Source organism: Cervus canadensis, chromosome 5 (genome assembly GCF_019320065.1).
Source record: "Cervus canadensis isolate Bull #8, Minnesota chromosome 5, ASM1932006v1, whole genome shotgun sequence".
NCBI lineage: Eukaryota > Metazoa > Chordata > Mammalia > Artiodactyla > Cervidae > Cervus > Cervus canadensis.
Genome location: NC_057390.1, coordinates 34,899,594 through 34,920,206, shown reverse-complemented (window position 1 = coordinate 34,920,206; position 20,613 = coordinate 34,899,594). Strand labels below are relative to the sequence as shown.

General features: G+C 39.4%; 1 protein-coding gene across 1 annotated transcript in view; it reads left to right on the top strand.

Moving 5' to 3' along the window:
* The window catches only part of ASB3 (ankyrin repeat and SOCS box containing 3), a 119,000-nt gene extending 109,096 nt beyond the window's left edge, over nt 1-9,904 (top strand). Inside the window, exon 10 of the mRNA XM_043468555.1 lies at nt 8,114-9,904. Within this exon, the coding sequence (XP_043324490.1) occupies nt 8,114-8,319 (206 nt within the window). The 3' untranslated portion in view covers nt 8,320-9,904. The remainder of the gene's footprint in view (nt 1-8,113) is intronic.
* Nucleotides 9,905-20,613: the final 10,709 nt, after the last annotated feature.

The following is a 20,613-nucleotide window of genomic DNA, read 5'->3' as shown; positions in this document are numbered from 1 at the left end:
GAACCACAAAGTAATCATAGAACTACCTCCTGTTCTTCCCAGATGGTCATGTCATATGATAAAAATACTGACCACCCAATCTGAGCTGACAGCAAGTTCAAAAGTATCAAGAAAAGTATTTAAAATATAGTTCACCTTAGAAAAATAAGTAAAATAAAAGATGGTTCACTTTTACTGATGTTAGCAGTGAGCCTTGATGTATGTAATGTGCATTGAGATAATAAGGAAATGAAAATATCGTAATCAGCAGGACACTCTTAATGAAAGCGTCCAGAACATAAGTTCTGTGATATTTCATGAATATTTAAGTCATATGATGCTCAGTCCGTTGTTTTAATAAACTGACTAATAGTGAAAAGACAAAAAGTTACATACCATTGGGGAAATGCATGTTCTTACTGACACAGTAAAACACACTGAAATAATACCGGGACAAAGTAAAATGTATTTCTTTTTAGCAAATACTGTTGGAAGGAGCATAGTAAACATTGCTAAAGAGTTAAAGAAAAGAATAAAAATATAATCCTGCAAGTAGGATGTGTGGTACACTAAGTTGGAAGAATATAACTGCCTCAGCTTAGAGTATTTGTTAAGATTCTGTTTCAATTTAAAAAAAATACAGTTGCTTTTCAGAGAGTCACTAAAGGAAATATATACTGGAAATGATATATTTGCAACAATAATGACTTACTTAATAGAATTTTTTTTTTTTTTTGGGAAAGCTGTGTAAGACTGTCTACTGATGGAGTGGCTTACTTTTCAGTAAATGTGAGGAAATGGAGATAATATCACACATGAAATGAGTTGATTGCATCATTAAGAGTCAGGCTAATACAGGAAAGGAATTGAAACCAGAATTGCTTGAAGTATTAATAATACTGTTGTGAGTAATTTTATAAAAAACACAACCTTTAAAATATGTAGAATCTTTGTAGTACTTTATGATGAGATGGGAGTGACCATGATTATTGTTAAAACATCCAGAGATTTGCTCTTTATCTTGTGACAGTATTAAAAAGAGTCCTTTAACTTAATGATGAATTACATACTTTGGTGAAAATACAGCTGTTCATTTTCTTAATCTTTTTTCCCTTGATGATAAATAGCTATGAATAGTATAAAACCTAGTACATGTATCATAAAATTCTATTGAGTTAAGGTAAAAATGATATTTTAACTGAATGAAAGGCAACTGCTTTTTGAAAGAAATTTTGCTATGAGATGATCTTAAAAACAGATGCTAAGAAATACTTTTATTATTATGAGATTTTCTTTTCAAAAACAGTGTGCATGACCTAAATGTGTATTGACACACTTAAACTGCATGGAAACAATTCCCTGAGATTCTGAATGCATTTAGTAATAATGTGATCTTAGTTTTCTGAATGGCAGATAGATGGGGGAACAGTGGAAACAGTGGCTGACTTTGTTTTTCTGGGCTCCAAAATCACTGCAGATGGTGATTGCAGCCATGAAATTAAAAGACGCTTACTCCTTGGAAGGAACGTTATGACTAACCTAGATAGCATATTAAAAAGCAGAGACATTACTTGGCCAACAAAGGTCCGTCTAGTCAAGGCTATGGTTTTTCCAGTGGTCATGTATGGATGTGAGAGTTGGACTGTGAAGAAAGCTGAGCCCCGAAGAATTGATGCTTTTGAACTGTGGTGTTGTAGAAGACTCTTGAGAGTCCCTTGGACTGCAAGGATATCCAACCAGTCCATCCTAAAGGAGATCAGTCCTGGGTGTTCATTGGAAGGACTGATGTTGAAGCTGAAACTCCAATACTTTGGCTACCTGATGTGAAGACTCATTGGAAAAGACCCTGATGCTTGGAAAAATTGAAGGCAGGAGGAGAAGGGGACAACAGAGGATGAGATGGTTGGATGGCATCATCGACTCGATGGATATGAGTGTGGGTGGACTCCGGGAGTTGGTGATGAACAGGGAGGCCTGGTGTGCTGTGGTTCATGGGGTCGCAAAGAGTCGGACATGACTGAGTGACTGAACTGAACTGAATAATAATGTGAAAAAGTGAAACTTTCTAATTAGCTTATAAGCTGATACCAGGAAAAATAGAGATTTGGCAGATGAATTTTGATGAAAGTTTTTCATAATGTAGTGACTTGCCGTGTTAGGTATGGCCCTAACAGAAGCAGAAGATACTAAGAAGGTGGCAAGAACATACAGAAGAACTATACCAAAAAGATCTTCATGACCAAGATAATCACGATGTTGTGATCACTCACCTAGAGCCAGACATCCTGGAATGCAAAGTCAAGCGGGCCTTAGGAAGCATCACTACCAACAAAGCTAGTGGAGGTGATGGAATTCCAGTTGAGCTATTTCAAATCCTAAAAGATGATGCTGTGAAAGTGCTGCACTCAATAAGCCAGAAAATTTGGAACACTCAGCAGTGGCCACAGGACTGGAAAAGGTCAGTTTTCATTCCAATCCCAAAGAAAGGCAATGCCAAAGAATGCTTACAGTACTGCATGATTGCACTCATCTCACATGCTAGTAAAGTAATGCTCAAAATTCTCCAAGCCAGGGCTTCTGCATTACGTGAACCCTGAACTTCCAGATGTTCAAGCTGGATTTAGAAAAGGCAGAGGAACAAGAGATCAAATTGCCAACATCTGTTGGATCATGGGAAAAGCAAGAGAGTTCCAGAAAATCATCTGTTTCTGCTTTATTGACTATGCCAAAGCCTTTGACTGTGTGGATCACAACAAACTCTGGAAGATTCTTAAAGAGAAGGGACTACCAGACCCACCTCTTGAGAAATCTGTATGCAGTTCAGGAAGCAACCATTAGAACTGGACATGAAACAACAGACTGGTTCCAAATATGGGAAGGAGTATGTCAAGGCTGTATATTGTCACCCTGCTTATTTAACTTATATGCAGAGTACAGCATGCAAAATACTGGCAGGATGAAGCACAAGCTGAAATCAAGATTGCCGGGAGAAATATCAATAACCTCAGATATGCAGATGACACCACCCTTATGGCAGAAAGTGAAGAAGAACTAAAGAGCCTCTTGATGAAAGTGAAGGAGGAGAGTGAAAAAGTTGGCTTAAAACTCAACATTCAAAACTAAGATCATGGCATCTAGTCCCATCACTTCATGGCAAATAGATGGGGAAACAATGGAAACAGTGACAGACTTTATTTTTTTTCTGGGGTGAAAATCACTGCAGCCATGAAATTAAAAGACACTTGCTCTGTGGAAGAAAAGCTGTGACCAACCTAGACAGCATATTAAAAAGCAGAGACATTACTTTGCTAACAAAGGTCCGTCTAGTCAAGGCTATCGTTTTTCCAGTAGTCATGTATGGATGAGAGAGTTGGACCATAAAGAAAGCTGAGCACCAAAGAATTCATGCTTTTGAACTGTGGTGTTGTAGAAGACTCTTGAGAGTCCCTTGGACAACAAGGAGATGCAGCCAGTTCATCCTAAAAGAAGTCAGTCCTGAATATTCATTGGAAGGACTGATGCTGAACCTGAAACTTCAATACTCTGGCCACCTGATGTGAAGAGCTGACTCATTTGAAAAGACCCTGATGCTGGGAAGGATTGAAAGCAGAAGGAGAAGAGGACAACAGAGAGAGATGGTTGGATGGCATCACCGACTCAATGGACATGAGTTTGAGTAAACTCTGGGAGTTGGCAATGGACAGGGAGGCCTATCATGCTGCAGTCCATGGGGTTGCAAGCAGTTGGACATGACTCAGCAACTGAACTGAACTGAAATATCCACACATTGGAGTTAAGTACTCAAAAGACTTTTCACTAATTGAGTGTGCTGCCAAAACATTTCAAGTTCACTAGATTAGAAGATGCTTAACATTTGTATGATATATTGTACAGTTTATAACCTTTTGATTCAGAGTGGTGTCAATTATGTTCATAGTATAGATGAGGTATTATGCTCGTTTCATAGAAGAGGAGCTGAAGGTTTAAGCACTTAAATGACTTGTTGAAGGTCACACAACTGGTTAATAATGACTCCTCAACTGCAGCTCAGCTTCCCTGATGGCTCAGTTGGTAAAGAATCCTCCTGCAGTGCAGGAGACCCGGTTTGATACCTGGGTTGGGACTATCTGCTGGAGAAGGGATAGGCTACTCACTCCAGTATTCTTGGGCTTCCTTTGTGGCTCAACTGATAAAAAAATCTGTCTGCAATGAGGTAGACCTGGGTTCGATTCCTGGGTTGGGAATGCCCCCTGAAGAAGGAAAAGGCTACCTACTCCAGTATTCAGGCCTGGAAAATTCCATGGACTGTCAACTCTAGCTCAGGGCTTCTTACTTGGTGGTGCCCTTTCCATTCATTCTTTTCATTGCTGTTCTGCTGGTCATTCTTTAAGTTTTCTTTCCTGTCCTAATCTATCTATCATTTATACTCCAGAGTCATTAGGTAATTGCTTTTTATATTTGTTGATGTTTTTAGTTGTAATCAGTGGAAGAGAGAGACTGTACAAGTAAGTTAAGACAGACTGAGAACAATAGGATGGAACCATAAAGAAATTATATTAGTGATGAAAATACGTATTGTAGTAGATGGCCCAGAAGTCAGATGAATGCATTTGATGTGGAAAACCCTGCCAAGGAACCATAGAAATAAAGTCAAGGCAGATACATCATTTGAATATTGGCTTGAGGGTAGGCTAGTGATGAAATGGTTCTGGAAAATATAGGTAATGGGTTTGTATAATGTATATGTATTGCTTTACTATAGTAAACTTCATATTAACAAGCATAATTAAGAATTTGGGGGTTTATTTTGATCATTATTTTAGTTTTAGTACAATTTCATATAGCATGTGGCCTCTATTTTGATTGTTCTTTGTACATATGACAAAGTTAACAAAATTGAAAACTTCTATGTAGAAATGAATAGGTAAAGGTTGCTTGTCTGCTCATAGATCTGGAGGTAAACCGGGTTTAACATGTTAACTTGAAAATGATTGGGTCAGAAAAGTGACCCAAATATAGTGTGGTTTTATACATCATTTTCTAGACTATGATCAGTGCCATAATGTTGGAAAAGAGAGCTTTATTTAACAAATCTGATTTTAACAGATTTTTATGAAAGTTATGTTTTACATACAATTTCTGGGCTTTTCCTTATTATAAATTCAAGGCTCGTCTTGATCTCCTCTCAGTCTAGTGGCAACACATCTGGAAATACTATGCATCACTAAAACTTTCATAGGAATTTTGCATGCCTTGAAATATTACATATATGATTATACAATTCCCTTAGTATTTACTGGCATATTAAACTAAGATGGCACTGATGAATATATTATTGTCTATGTTAAAATGAATATAGTTCTTACTTCTAACTGTTCATCAGGTCAGTGATCTATTGTGCTCACAGGAGGAAAATCAAAATAGTGCATTAAAATTAGAATCAGTAACTGGAGTAACTATACTCTTTCCTTTTTAAAATTATTATTAAATGGAAAGATCTCTTGAAATTTATGATAGTTTCAGTGGTTTAGAAGATGTTAAGAGGATTGTTTTGGGTTTATCATCAGTTAGAAAACCCTAGACATGGGGTCCAATCACTTGGATCTAGTATCAGCTCTGTTGTTCCTGTACAGTGTCAACACGGGCAAGTCATGTAAACTTCCTATAATAAATGTGTAAGTGTGAAAATGTCAGTCACTCAGTTGTGTCCAATTCTTTGTGACTGTATGAACTGTAGTCTGCCAGGCTCCTCTGTCCATGGACTTCTCTAGACAAGAATACTGGAGTGGGTAGCCATTCCCTTCTCCAGGGAATCTTCCCAACCCAGGGATGGAACCTGGATCTCCTGTATTGTAGGCAGATTCTTTACTATATGAGCCAGCAGGAAAGTCCCTAATAAATGTGTACTGGTCTAGTTTGACTTGATCACAGATGATTAAGCTTTCTACACACATATCCACATAAACAGATGAATGGTTTATTTGGTTGTAAAAGATGGAGCAGTAGCGCCCCTGTGATATAGTCAGATGGCTCTGAAAGGCTTGTCTGCTCTGCAGGAGACTGTGGGACAGCTAGAGGCACACTCCCTGGTCAGACTGAGAAGTCTGTAAGTCAGTGTAGTCTGTCAAATTGGTGAAGCTGGAGAAGTATTAGGATTCCTTAGCTCTGAGCGAGCCGCTCTCCTCCAGGTTGCACAGCCATCCTTTATCTTCCTTTTGGACTTTTAATAGCTATCTACATTAACAAGAATGTGCAGAATGAAAGATTTCAGTGTAACCAGGTGCATATTAAACTGTAATATATATAATATGAGTGAAAATTCTCTTAACCAGTCTCACTTTAACCCACTCTGTAGTCTTATCATTTTTTTCTGTCTGTTCCTTCTGGCTGTGCCCATGGCATAATCAGTGTTTGCAGCGGTTAGGATATTTTGTTTCTACCAGCTGAGCTGTGTGCTTACCAAGAATCAGTTATGCTCATTTCTGAAACTTTTATTACATTTGTGCATATCCAGTGACATTAGGGCCAACTATTGTTCATCATCTCAGAGGAAGAGAGGGCTTCCTTATGTGTAACAGTCGAACATGGGGCAGCTACTTGTTGAAGGTGAACCTACTTACTGCTCCTTGGGACGGCTGTTGGGGTTTGCAGGTTGAGCTTGGTTTCCGTATGGCTTCCTGCTAATCACGCCAGTGCTCCCTTTATCTGTGTTTTCTCATCTTAGAAGTGAGAGTGATTCTTCCTTTAAGTTTACAGACAAGGGTAAAATTTTACATGGTATTAAATATGGAAACAGTGGAAGTAAATGTTCTCTATAGTGTCTTTGCTGTAGTCTTATTTTTATAGTGGGGGATCTGTGTGATTCATGGTTTAAGGGAATACTCTTCTTAGACTTAGGTTTTATTTACAAAATAAGATAACTCTGTTGCTTTTCTAATTTGGCATTTTGAAACACTATGACTTGAGGAGTTACCCAGATTCCAAATGAACTAAACTTACCAGTAAGCTTAAACTAAAATCTGAGATGATGAACTAACTTCAGTGGTTTGGAAGATATTGCTGATGTTAGAGAACTAGCATGTCTCAGGCCCTGTGGGTTATTATTAAAGAACCCTAGACTTGAAGTCAGACCAGCAGGTCTGATATCAGTTGGGCTCTTGATTGTACTTGTCTTTGCTGCTCTGATCCTGGTCTGGTAATCTTTGGTTCATTTCACAGGGATAAAAGATTTCTTGCACTTACAAAAGGCATTAGATTTGATTCACATAAAACCAGTATCTGTTTTTAGTACGCCTAGTTTTCATGAACATTAACTTCTTTAGTTAACACTTTTCATCTTAGTAAAACCACTGTCATATGATTCTTAATTAAACATATGTGGGTTATCCTTTTAATTGGTTATTAGCTTTTAGTAGCAGTGGTTTTAGCATGTGTACATATACATGCACATTTTGGGGTCATATGCACTTGAATTTGAATCCTGGTCTACCATGTATTAGATGTTTAGCCTTTGAAAAGTTACTTAAATCTCTTGTTTTCTTGTCTCCATGAGAGCATAATAATATGTACCTCACAGAGTAAAGGAAGATAAAAATAGTATGTGTATGGGCATATGGCATAGTAGGCTTTCAGTAAAGGTTCCTTTTCTCTCTGTGTCAGTTTTAAAATTTCATTCTATATCATGGATAAAAAGAGCAAAACGAATATAATCTACATATTTATTCACTTGATGTGGTAGGTCTGGAGACCATTTGCAGCAAGAGTGAGTGGGAAGTAACGTTTGCTACTCTGCTCTTCTATCACTTCTAAAGTTAGATCACCCATTTCTTAAGTCCCAACTGGTATTGCCAGATATTTAGAATTTGAACATTAATTCTATATGGTGCTGGGTACTGACTTTGGAATGTGTGGCCAGAAATTGGAGGAAGAAGAACCAGGAAAGTTGTATAATGAGTAAATAAATGGAGTTTATTTTGGTCATCCTGGCCCAAGTAATCTTTCAAAAATAAGTCTAAGTAACATACCACTTGTTTTTACTAACAGAGGTGAGGGGGGAAAAGGGCATTTACCTTAATGGACTGTTATACTTTCTGGTTCAACTTTTTTATCTTTCTTTTTATGTTTGTTTCTCCAGCCTCTGTTCCATCCCTGACCCACCTTTGTCGTTTGGAAATTTGGTCCCGTCTAAAACTAGAACACCTGCAGTCTGATGGTTTTATCCATCAGTTGCCTCTTCCCAGAAGCCTACATGATTATTTGCTCTATGCAGAGGTTTTGAGGATGAATGAAGTTCCAGAACTGGCAGTCATTCAAGATGAAGAAATCAGTGAAACCACTTAACACAGTTTTTGTCTTACTATGAAAACCACCAAGATACGGAGCCATGGAGTACAAATTCTTCACAATTTTATGGTCACAAAAGATGATTTTTGTTTGTGTGGTTGGTTAGGCTTTAGAGGGCAGTGGTTTAATGGAAATGTTTACAACGAGGCTTCCTGGTAAAAAGAAGTGTTGTAAACATCGTGTAAGTTACTTTATTGCAGTTTCATCATCAGTATTCTTTATGTTGTAATATTCATTTACCTAACCATTTTCTGCTTTATTCTGTTAATGAACTGTGAATGCTGCTTCTAGTGCTAAACATGGCCTATTTCCACCTATGATTCTGTGTTTACCTAGGGCTAGAGCTTAGAAGAAAAGGTGTAAGTCTTCACTGGAAGTATACACACAGTAAAGTTGAGTATCTCTTATGTTTATAAAGGAACTGTATTATATTCTGTTCTCATCTCTTAATTCATTTGAAATTCATTGGCTGTTCACAGGTAAACTCAGGGGAGAATTCTCTTTTTAAAGACTATAGAAAATAAATCATTTTGCTGTTTTCTTTTTTTTCCAGTTCTTTGATCCTCTTTTTGGCTAAAAAAAGATTCCTGTTTCTGCAAAGGCAAGAACAGACTTAAATTCAAAGACATGTTGAAAAAAAATTAGGTTGATATTGAGATAAATGTGCATTTTACCACATTTACATAGTGTTAATTAGGAGATTGGGAGAGACATTTCTGTGGTATCATTTTTAAGGAAAGAAAGGTACGTATTCCTGAGTTGCTCATGATCAGATGAAACATTGCACGTCTATTCAGTCTCCAAATCAGAGGGCAGCTTTAATCCTATGAAGCAGTGGTTGCTAGTTCTGTTAATGTTATAGTGTGTTTCCTTTTTACTATCTGGATACATTATCAAATAGTCCATGAAATTTAAACCTTAGAGACCTAGGTTAATGAGATACTGCCTCATTGGTTTTACATTTGTTTGCTAGGAATCTAGAATCAGAGAGGACTGAATATTGTATCAAGTGAGCTATGATAAGAGGCTGTGGGCATTTGTCTTGAGAGAAAGGTTAGGAAAGCATACTGTCATGTTAGACAACTAAAGATGGGGTCCAAGGGAAGGCAAGTATTCTATCCTATTTGGATTCTGTGACTTAAGATAGATGGGAGTGGATCAGTCAGATTCATCTCTGATAGACTTTTGCTATTTGATAAAAGCAGTTATGATGGCATACCAAATGATGGAGACATTAAGGTCCAAAAGGATAACTAAATTCAACTTAGGTTGGAGCTACAGTTGCTGCCTGTGGGGTGGAGATGGAGTTTGAAGTGGGTATACATGCAGAAGTAAGGGTGGATAGGGAAAAAACAGGTGGAAATTCTAATAGTTAATAAATTCTAAAAAAAATATGTACTATGTAGTATTTTTAAAATGTTTGTATCTTTATTTTTTTTAAACCCTAATAAGTCTCTGCTTTAAACATAATCAGTTTTTGTTAGGGTCCAGTGTACATGGAATGTTTACCTTTTAGGGTGAATCTTTTCATGTGTTTTTGTTTATGTTTAAATATGTAATAAATTCAACTATTCATAACTTATCATTGAGCTCTTATTCTTAAAAACTTAAAAATATTTCAGAAACATTAAGACCCTTAGTATTTAAAGCATAAATGATTTTACTTACTGTATACAATATCTTTCTTTTAGGCTATTTTATAATACATAAATATTATTTTTATGACTAATAGCAAGGACTCAGTAAGAAATCCAATCCAGAAGTATCTAAAGGTAAGTAAATTACACTAACAACTTCTGATCAAAATGATACATCAAGGTAGTGTGAACTTGAAGCTCTGCCCTACATGTACCCATGGTGCTTTAGTATTCTTAAAGTCTCAGTGAGCCTGATGAAGAACTCCATACAGTGGTTTTCTAATGGTGGTACATAGTACCAGAGCAGTACACATACTGGTTTTGATAACAGTTGTCAAGAGTTTATCCTACCTTGATTTGATGTTGTCCTTTAAGTGCATTTCCTGCTCAACATTCCTGTCATAGGACATCTTTCTGTGATGATTTCATATAATAATGGTAATCTGGACATCACATTTTCTTAAGTAAACTTTCTATTGACATTTAACACATGTAAGAAAAATATACATATCATAAGTATACAAACTGATTATAGTTGACCCTTGAACAACATGGGAGTTAATGGACTCCTACCCTCGACAGAGTTGAAAATCTGCTTATGACTTACAGTCAGCTGTCTAGCTCTCTGAATTTAACCAATTATGGATCTAATCAAGTATGGTAGTTTCGATTGCAGATTGTGTAGTATTGTAGTGTTGCTGTTGAAAAAAGTCTGTGTATAAGTAAACCTGCACCAGCTCAAGCATGTTGAAGGGTTGACTATATTTTTACAAAATGAAAATGTCTGTGTAATCAGCATGCAGTTCAAGAAACAGAATATTATTAGCATGCTGGAAGTTCCCTTTGTGGCCCTTCTAGTCTCTGTGTTCTTGCCAGAAAGGTAACCACTCTTCTGGGTTTTAGCACCAACAATCTGTTTTTCCTGGAATCATCCACTATGCCCTCTTTAGTTTCCTCCTACTTTTGTGTGCATTTTCAGATTCATTTATGTTATCATGTGTAATAATAATCATTGTACATCATTTCTTTATTTCCCTCTCCCTTTTGCCCATGTAGCAAGTGTCTTGATATGCAGCTTTCTGGTGGTCCTGCATCCCAGATCAGTTACCTACATCATGTCCCATGATCACTTGTGACATTGATAATCTTTGACAGGAAGCCTAAGTGTCATATTTATGTCACATGATCAGTTGATAGCTCAAACTTTGGATTTGTTCTCACCTAAGTTTATCTGTAAACCTGTATGAATATTGTAATACTTCATAGATCTTCAGGTATAGTCTCAGGTACAATTTCAAGACCTCTGAGTATTTTTGATTGGTTATTCTCAAATTCTATTATAATTGTGTTGGGCCTCAAAAACTTATAAATAATAACTGTGATAAGAATGTAAATAACTGTGTCTTCTGAAACAGTGGACTTGGTTCCATCAGCATGAGGTATAGAAAGAAGTTGAGAAAATCTATCTAAAAGTTTGCCTTTCATTTTTTATGCTCCTCTTTATTCTTGGAGCCCTTCATGGATCACAGCCTTGTCTTGGCAAAGGGGCTTTTGTAACCCAATGAGGCTATGAGCCATGTTGTGTAGGACCACCCAAAATAGATGGGTCACAGTGAAGAGTTCTGACAAAATGTGATCCACCGGAGAGAATGGCAGTCCACTCCAGTATTCCTGCCTGGAGAACCTCGTGAACAGTATAAAAAGGCAAAAAGATGTAGGAAGATAAGGCCCCTCAGGTCAGAACATGTCTGGTATGCTCTTGGGGAAAAGTGGAGGGCAATTGCAAATAGCTCTGGAAAGAATGTAGCTACTGGGCCAAAGTGGAAATGACTTTTAATTGTGGATGTGCCTGGTGGTGAAAGTAAAGTCCAATGCTATAAAGACGAATATCGCAGAGGAACCTGGAATGTTATGTACATGAATCAAGGTAAATTAGACATGGTCAAGCAGGAAATGGCAAGATTGAACATCAGCATCTTAGGGATCAGTGAACTAAAATGGACGGAAATGGGTGAGTTTAATTTAGATTACCATTATATCTGCTACTGTGGGCAAGAATCCCTTAGAAGAAATGGAGTAGCCCTCATGGTCAGTGAAAGAACCTGAAATGCAGTACTTGGGTGTAGCCCCCAAAATGACAGAATCATCTCAGTTTGTTTCCAAGGCAAATCATTCAACATCAAAGTAATCCAAGTTTGTGCCCCAACCGCTAATGCTGAAGAAGCTGAAGTTGACCAGTTCTGTGAGTATCTACAACACGTTCTAGAACTAACACCCAAAAAAGATGCCCTTTTCATCAAAGGGGGTTGGAATGCAAAAGTAGAAAGTCAAGAGATAACTGCATAACAGGCAAGTTTGGCCTTGGAGTACAAAGTGAAGCAGGGCAAAGGCTAACAGTTTTGTCAAGAGAACATGTTGGTAATAGCAAACACCCTTTTTCAGAAACCCTAGAGATGACTCTACACATGGACCTTTCTAAAATGGTCAATACTGAAATTATATTGATTGTGTTCTTTGCAAGTGACTCATTTGAAAAGACCCTGATGCTGGGAATGATTGAAGGCGGGAGAAGAACGGGACAACAGAGAATGAGACGGTTGGATGGCATCACCGAATCAATGGACATGAGTTTGAGTAAACTCTGGGAGTTGGTGATGGACAAGGGAGGCTTGGCATGTGGCAGTCGATGGGGTCGCAAAGAGTTGGACACGACTGAGCGACTGAACTGAACTGAACTGATGGGACCGGGTGCCATGATCTTAGTTTTCTGAATGTTGAGTTTTTTAAGTTGCCATTATCTTCCTTACCTCCATCATAGTTTGGCCTCAGGTCAAGCAACAGGAACCAGAGATCAAATTGCCAACATCTGTTGGATCATTGAAAAAGCAAGAGAGTTCCAGAAAAACATCTATTTCTGCTTTATTGACTATGCCAAAGCCTTTGACTGTGTGGATCACAACAAACTCTGGAAAATTCTGAAAGAGATGGGACTACCAGACCACCTGACCTGCCTCTTGAGAAATCTGTATGCAGTTCAGGAAGCAACAGTTAGAATTGGACATGGAACAACAGCCTCTTTCCAAATAGAAAAAAAGAGTATGTGAAGGCTGTATATTGTCACCCTGCTTATTTAACTTATGTGCAGAGTACGTCATGAGAAATGCTGGGCTGGATGAAGCACAAGCTGGAATCAAGATTGCTGGGGAAATATCAATAACCTCAGATATGCAGATGACACCACCCTTCTGGCAGAAAGTGAAGAACTAAAGAGCCTCTGATGAAAGTGAAAGAGGAGAGTGAAAAAATTGACTTAAAACTCAACATTCAGAAAACTAAGATCATGGCATCTGGTCCCATCAAATCATGGCAAATAGATGTGGAAACAGTATCAGACTTTATTTTTGGGGGCTCTGAAATCACTGCAGATGGTGACTGCAGCCATGAAATTAAAAGATGCTTAGTCCTTGGAAGGAAAGTTATGACCAACGTAGACAGCATATTAAAAAGCAAAGACATTACTTTGCCAACAAAGGTTCGTCTAGTCAAGGCTATGGTTTTTCCAGTAGTCATGTATTGATGTGAGAGTTGGACTATAAAGAAAGCTGAATGCTGAAGAATTGATGCTTTTGAAGTGTGGTGTTGGAGAAGACTCTTGAGAGTCCCTCGGACTGCAAGGAGATCTAACCAATCCATCCTAAAGGAGATCAGTCCTGGGTGTTCTTTGAAAGGACTGATGTTGAAGCTGAAACTTCAATACTTTGGCCACCTGGTGCGAAGAGCTGACTCATTGGAAAAGACCCTGATCCTGGGAAAGATTGAGGACAGGAGGAGAAGGGGATGACAGGATGAGATGGTTGGATGGCATCACCGACTCAGTGGGCATGAGTTTGAGTAGGCTCCGTGAGTTGGTGATGGACAGGGAGGCCTGGCGTGCTGCAGTCCATGGGGTCGCAAAGAGTTGGACACTGAGAAGCAACAGGGAGGGAACACGACCCTGCCCATCAAAGAAAATTGGATTAAAGACTTAGTGAACATGGCCCTGCCCATCAGAACAAGACCCAGTGTCCCCCCTCAAGACTGTGTCTCATCAGGAAGTTTCCATAAGTCTCTTATCCTTCTTCATCAGAGGGCAGACTGAATGAAAGCCACAATCACAGAAAACTAACCAAACTGATCACATGGACCACAGCCATGTCTAGCTCAATGAAACTATGAGCCATGCTGTGTAGGGCCACCCAAGATGGACGGATCACGGTGGAGAGTTCTAACAAAACTTGGTCCACTGGAGAAAGGAATGGCAAACCACTTTAGTATTCTTGCCTTGAGAATGCCATGAACAGTATGAAAAAGCAGAAAGGTATGACACTGAAAGATAAACTCCCCAGGTCAGCAAGTGCCCAATATGCTACTGGAGATCAGTGGAGAAATAACTCCAGAAAGAATGAGGAGATGGAACTGAAGCAAAAACAACACCTGTTTGTGGATGTGACAGGTGATGGAAGTAAAGTCTGATGCTGTAAAGAGCAATATTGCATGGGAACTTGAAATGTTAGGTCCATGAATCAAGGCAAATTGGAAGTGGTCAAACAGGAGATGGCAAGAGTGAACATTGATGTTTTAGAAATCAGCAAACTAAAATGGACTGGAATGGGTGAATTTAACTCGGATGACCATTATATCTACTTTTGTGGGCAAGAATCCCTTAGAAGAAATGGAGTAGCCATCATGGTCCGCTGAGCAGGATAGAAATTTTTTTTTTTTTTAAATTCTGTATCATTTGCATTAAATGAGCAATGCAAAGAAATAGAGGAAAACTACTGAATGGGCAAAGACTAGAGCTCTCTTCAAGAAAATTGGATACCAAGGGAACATTTCATGCAAGGATGGGTGTGATAAAGGGCAGATATGGTAAGGACCTAACAGAGGCAGAAGAGATTAAGAAAAGATGGCAAGAATAGACAGAAGAACTATACAATAAAGGTCTTAATGACTCAGATAACCAAGATGGTGTGGTCACTTATCTACAGCCAGACATCCTGAAGTGTGAAGTCAAGTGGGCCTTAGGAAGCATTACTTTGGACAAAGCTAGTGGAACTGATGGAATTCCTGCTGAACTCTTTCAAATCCTAAAAGATGATGCTGTTAAAGTGCTGGCATATTTGCCAACAAATTTGGAAAACTCCGCAGTGGCCACGGGACTGGAAAAGGTCAGTTTTCATTCCAGTCCCAAAGAAGGACAATGCCCCACCAAAGGGCAATGCCAACAAATGTTCAAGTGAAGTGAAAGTCACTCGTTGTGTCTGACTCTTGCCACCCCGTGGACTATACAGTCCGTGGAATTCTCTAGGCCAGAATACTGGAGTGCGTAGCCTTTCCCTTCTCCAGGGGATCTTCTCTACCCAGGGATTGAACTCAGATATCCCACACTGCAGGTGGATTCTTTACCACTTGAGCCACAAGGGAAGCCCAAGTAGATCACAACAAACTGCAAAATTCTTAAAGAGATGGGAGTACTAGACCACCTAACCTGTCTCCTGAGAAACTTGTATGCAGGTCTAAAAGCAACAGTTAGAATTGGACATGGAACAATGGACTGGTTCAAAACTGGGAAAGGACTGTGACAAGGCTGTGTATTGTCACCTGGCTTATTTAACTCATATGCAGAGTACATCATGTGAAAAGCTGAGGTGGATGCATCCCATGCTAGAACTAAGATTGCTGTGAGAAATATCAATCTCAGATATGTAGATGGTATCACGCTAATGGTAGAAACTGAAGAGGAACTAGGGCTTCCCTGTTGGTTCAGATGATGAAGAATCCACTTACAGTGTGGGAGACCTAGGTTCAACCCTGGGTTGGGAGGATCCTTTGGAGGAGGGCATGGCAACCCACTTCAGTATTCTTGCCTGGAGAATCCCCATGGACATTGGAGCATGATAAGCTACAATCTGGGGGGTTGCAAAGAGTTGGGCATGACTGAGCGACTAAGCACAGCATAGCAAAGAGGAACTAAAGAGCTTCTTGATGAAGGTGAAAGAGGAGAGTGAAAAAGCTAGCTTGAAACTCAGCGTTTAAAAAACTTAAGATCATGACATCTTGATAATTATTTGATAATTATTTTCATCAGTTCATGGAAAATAGAAGGTGAAAAAGTGGAAGCAGTGACAGATTTTCTTTTCTTGGGCTTCAGAATCACTGCAGTGACTACAGCCATGAAATTAAAAGATCCTTGCTCCTTGGAAGGAAAGCTACGAGAAACCTAGACAGCATATTAAAAAGCAGAGACTTCGCTGTGCTGACTGAGATTCACATAGTCAAAGCTGTGGTTTTTCCAGTAGTCATATATGGATGTGAGAATTGGACCATCAAGAAGGCTGAGTGCCAAAGAATTGGTGCTCTTGAACTGTGGTGCTGGAGAAAACTCTTGAAGGTCCTTTAGACAGCAGAGAGATCAAACCAGTCAATTCTAAAGGAAGTCAACCCTGAATATTCATTGGATGGACTGTAGCTAAGGCTGAAGCTTCAATACTGTGACCTCCTGATGGGATGAGCCGACTCATTGGAAGACCTGGATGCTAGGAAGGATTGAAGGCAGCAGGAGAGGGGAGTGGGAGAGGATGAGATGGTTAGATAGCATCACTGAGTCAATGGATATGACTTTGAGCATGCTCCAGGATATAGTGGATGACAGAGGAGCCTGACGTGCTGCAGTCCATGGGGCCAGTGAATTTTGAGACTTTGGGGCAGGGTGCATGCCTCCCATTAGCAGTCTGTTAATAGTATGAATAATCCAAGAGTTTTTGAGTTTAAATGGCTTTGTCTGTCCTGCCTAGCTGCATCTCTGACCCAGAAATGACAGGGACAACTCTCCTGGTGGATTTCACAGGCTGAGTTGTATTGCTCCCTGTTGAAGTCAGAAGTCTACCTGATCAAGAAAAGAAGGAACAGACAGGATAGGTTAGTGAAAGGTTGTTGCTGAACCACGAAAGGCACCAAGATTCTTGGCCACTGGAGGAGAAGAATTCAATCTGGGGCCAGAGACAAGGCTTGATCGCTCAGAGCTTTTGTGTAATAAAGTTTTAGTAAAGTATAAAAGACATAGAGAAAGCTTCTAACACAGATGGCAGAAGGGGGCAGAAAGAATACCCCCCTGCAAGTCATTCAGTTCAGTTCAGTTCAGTCACTCAGTCATGTCCAACTCTTTGTGACCCCATGAATCGCAGCACGCCAAGCCTCCCTGTCCATAACCAACTCCCGGAGTTTACTCAAACTCATGTCCATCGAGTTGGTTATGCCATCCAGCCATCTCATCCTCTGTCGTCCCCTTCTCCTCCTGCCCTCAATCCCTCTCAGCATCAGGATCTTTTCCAATAAGTCAACTCTTCGCATGAGGTGGCCAAAGTATTGGAGTTTCAGCTTCAGCATCAGTCCTTCCAATGAACATCCAGGACTGATCTCCTTTATGATGGACTGGTTGGATCTCCTTGGAGTCCAAGGGACTCTCAAGAGTCTTCTCCAACACCATAGTTCAAAAGCATCAATTTTTCGGCGCTCAGCTTTCTTCACAGTCCAACTCTCACATCCATACATGACTACTGGAAAAACCATACCCTTGACTAGATGGACCTTTGTTGGCAAAGTAACCTCTCTGTTTTTTAATATGCTATCTAGGTTGGTCATAACTTTCCTTCCAAGGAGTAAACGTTTTTTTAATTTCATGGCTGCAGTCACCATCTGCAGTGATTTTGGAGCCCAAAAAATAAAGTCTGACACTGTTTGCACTGTTTCCCAATCTATTTCCCATGAGGTGATGGGACCAGATGCCATGATCTTCACTTTCTGAATGTTGAGCTTTAAGCCAACTTTTTCACTCTCCTCTTTCACTTTCATCAAGAGGCTCTTTAGTTCTTCTTCACTTTCTGCCATAAGGGTGGTGTCATCTGCATATCTGAGGTTATTGATATTTCTCCTGGCAATCTTGATTCCAGCTTGTGCTTCTTCCAGCGCTTCTCATGATGTATTCTGCATATAAGTTAAATAAGCAGGGTGACAATCTATAGCCTTGACGTACCCCTTTTCCTATTTGGAACAAGTCTGTTGTTCCATGTCCAGTTCTAACTGTTGCTTCCTGACCTGCATACAGGTTTCTCAAGAGGCAGGTCAGGTGGTCTGGTATTCCCATCTCTTTCAGAATTTTCCACAGTTTATTGTGATCCACACAATCAAAGGCTTTGGCATAGTCAATAAAGGAGAAATAGTTGTTTTTCTGAAACTTTCTTGCTTTTTCAATGATCCAGCGGATGTTGGCAATTTGATCTCTGGTTTCTCTGCCTTTTCTAAAACCAGCTTGAACATCTGGAAGTTCACAGTTCACATATTGTTGAAGCCTGGCTTGGAGAATTTTGAGCATTACTTTACTAATGTGTGAGATGAGTGCAATTGTGCGGTAGTTTGAGCATTCTTTGGGATTGCCTTTCTTTGGGATTGGAATGAAAACTGACCTTTTCCAGTCCTGTAGCCACTGCCGAGTTTTCCAAATTTACTGGCATATTGAGTGCAGCACTTTCACAGCATCATCTTTCAGGATTTGAAATAGCTCAACTGGAATTCCATCACCTCCACTAGCTTTGTTCTTAGTGATGCTTTCTAAGGCCCACTTGACTTCACATTCCAGGATGTCTGGCTCTAGGTGAGTGATCACACCATCGTGATTATCTGGGTCATGAAGATCTTTTTTGTACAGTCCTTCTGTGTATTCTTGCCACCTCTTCTTAATATCTTCTGCTTCTGTTAGGTCCATACCATTTTTGTCCTTTATCGAACCCATTGTTGCATGAAGTGTTCCCTTGGTATCTCTAATTTTCTTGAAGAGATCTCTAGTCTTTCCCATTCTATTGTTTTCCTCTATTTCTTTGCATTGATCTCTGAGGAATACTTTCTTATCTCTCCTGGCTATTCTTTGGAACTCTGCATTCAAATGGGAATATCTTTCCTTTTCTCCTTTATTTTTTGCTTCTCTTAGTTTCACAGCTATTTGTAAGGCCTCCTCAGACAATCATTTTGCCTTTTTGCATTTCTTTTCCATGGGGATGGTCTTGATCCTTGTCTCCTGTACAATGTCATGAACCTCTATCCATAGTTCATCAGGCACTCTGTCTATCAGATCTAGTCCCTTAAATCTATTTCTCACTCCCACTGTATAGTCATAAGGGATTTGATTTAGGTCATACCTCAGTGGTCTAGTGGTATGAAAAGGCAAAATGATAGGATACTGAAAGAGGAACTCCTCAGGTCGGTAGGTGCCCAATATGCTACTGGAGATCAGTGGAGAAATACCTCCAGAAAGAATGAAGGGATGGAACCAAAGCAAAAACAACACCCAGTTGTGGATGTGACTGGTGATAGAAGCAAGGTCCGATGATGTAAAGAGCAATAGTGCATAGGAAACTGGAATGTTAGGTCCATGAATCAAGGCAAATTGGAAGTGGTCAAACAGGAGATGGCAAGAGTGAATGTCGACATTCCAGGAATCAGCAAACTAAAATGGACTGGAATGGGTGAATTTAATTCAGATAACCATTATATCTACTACTGTGGGCAGGTATCCCTTAGAAGAAATGGAGTAGTCATCATGGTCAACAAAAGAGTCCAAAATGCACTACTTGGATGCAATCTCAAAAATGACAGAATGATCTCTGTTCATTTCCAAGGCAAACCATTCAATATCATGGTAATCCAAGTCTATGCACCAAACAGTAATGCTGAAGAAGCTGAAGTTGAACGGTTCTATGAAGACCTACAAGGCCTTCTAGAACTAACATCCAAAAAAGATGTCCTTTTCATTATAGGGGACTGGTATGCAAAAGTAGGAAGTCAAGAAACACCTGGAGTAAGAGGCAAATTTGGCCTTGGAGTATGGAATGAAGCAGGGCAAAGTCAAATAGAGTTTGGCCAAGAGAACGCACTGGTCATAGCAAACATCCTCTTCCAACAACACAAGAGAAGACTCTACCATGGACATCACCAGATGGTCAACACCAAAATCAGGTTGATTATGGTCTTTGCAGCCAAAGATGGAGAAACTCTATACAGTCAGCAAAAACAAGACCAAGGGCTGACTTTGGCTTAGATCATGAACTCCTTATTGCCAAATTCAGACTTAAATTGAAGAAAGTAGGGAAAACCACTAGACCATTCAGGTATGCAAGTCTTTAGCTGGATGTTATATAGCTACTAGGAGTCTGCTAATTAAAGAAAGGAAATGTCTCAAAATTCAGAGAATGGCACCAGGTCCCTCACACACAAGATGCATTTTGAGATAATCTTGGCACCAGGGGAGTCATCCAGGGCCATAAAATGATTGACATGAATCTTGAAAAAAGGCAGATTCCCATACAAATGTATAGTTTCATTAACATAGATTAGGAGAACAATGTGTAAGTATAACATACTGGTTTGTCAAGTCAGTTCTGAGCCTTTAGGTGGAACTGACTTGAAGATAGTCTGGGATAAATGCATAGTACATTAACATAGCTTAAGACAAACATTTCCATTTAAAAAAAAAAAGCATTGGTTAGCTCAAGGTTTGAGAAAAGTTAAGTTCAGGTGGAACCAGGTGTCATTATGGCAACACAGAATTTTAAGAGAAACCTCT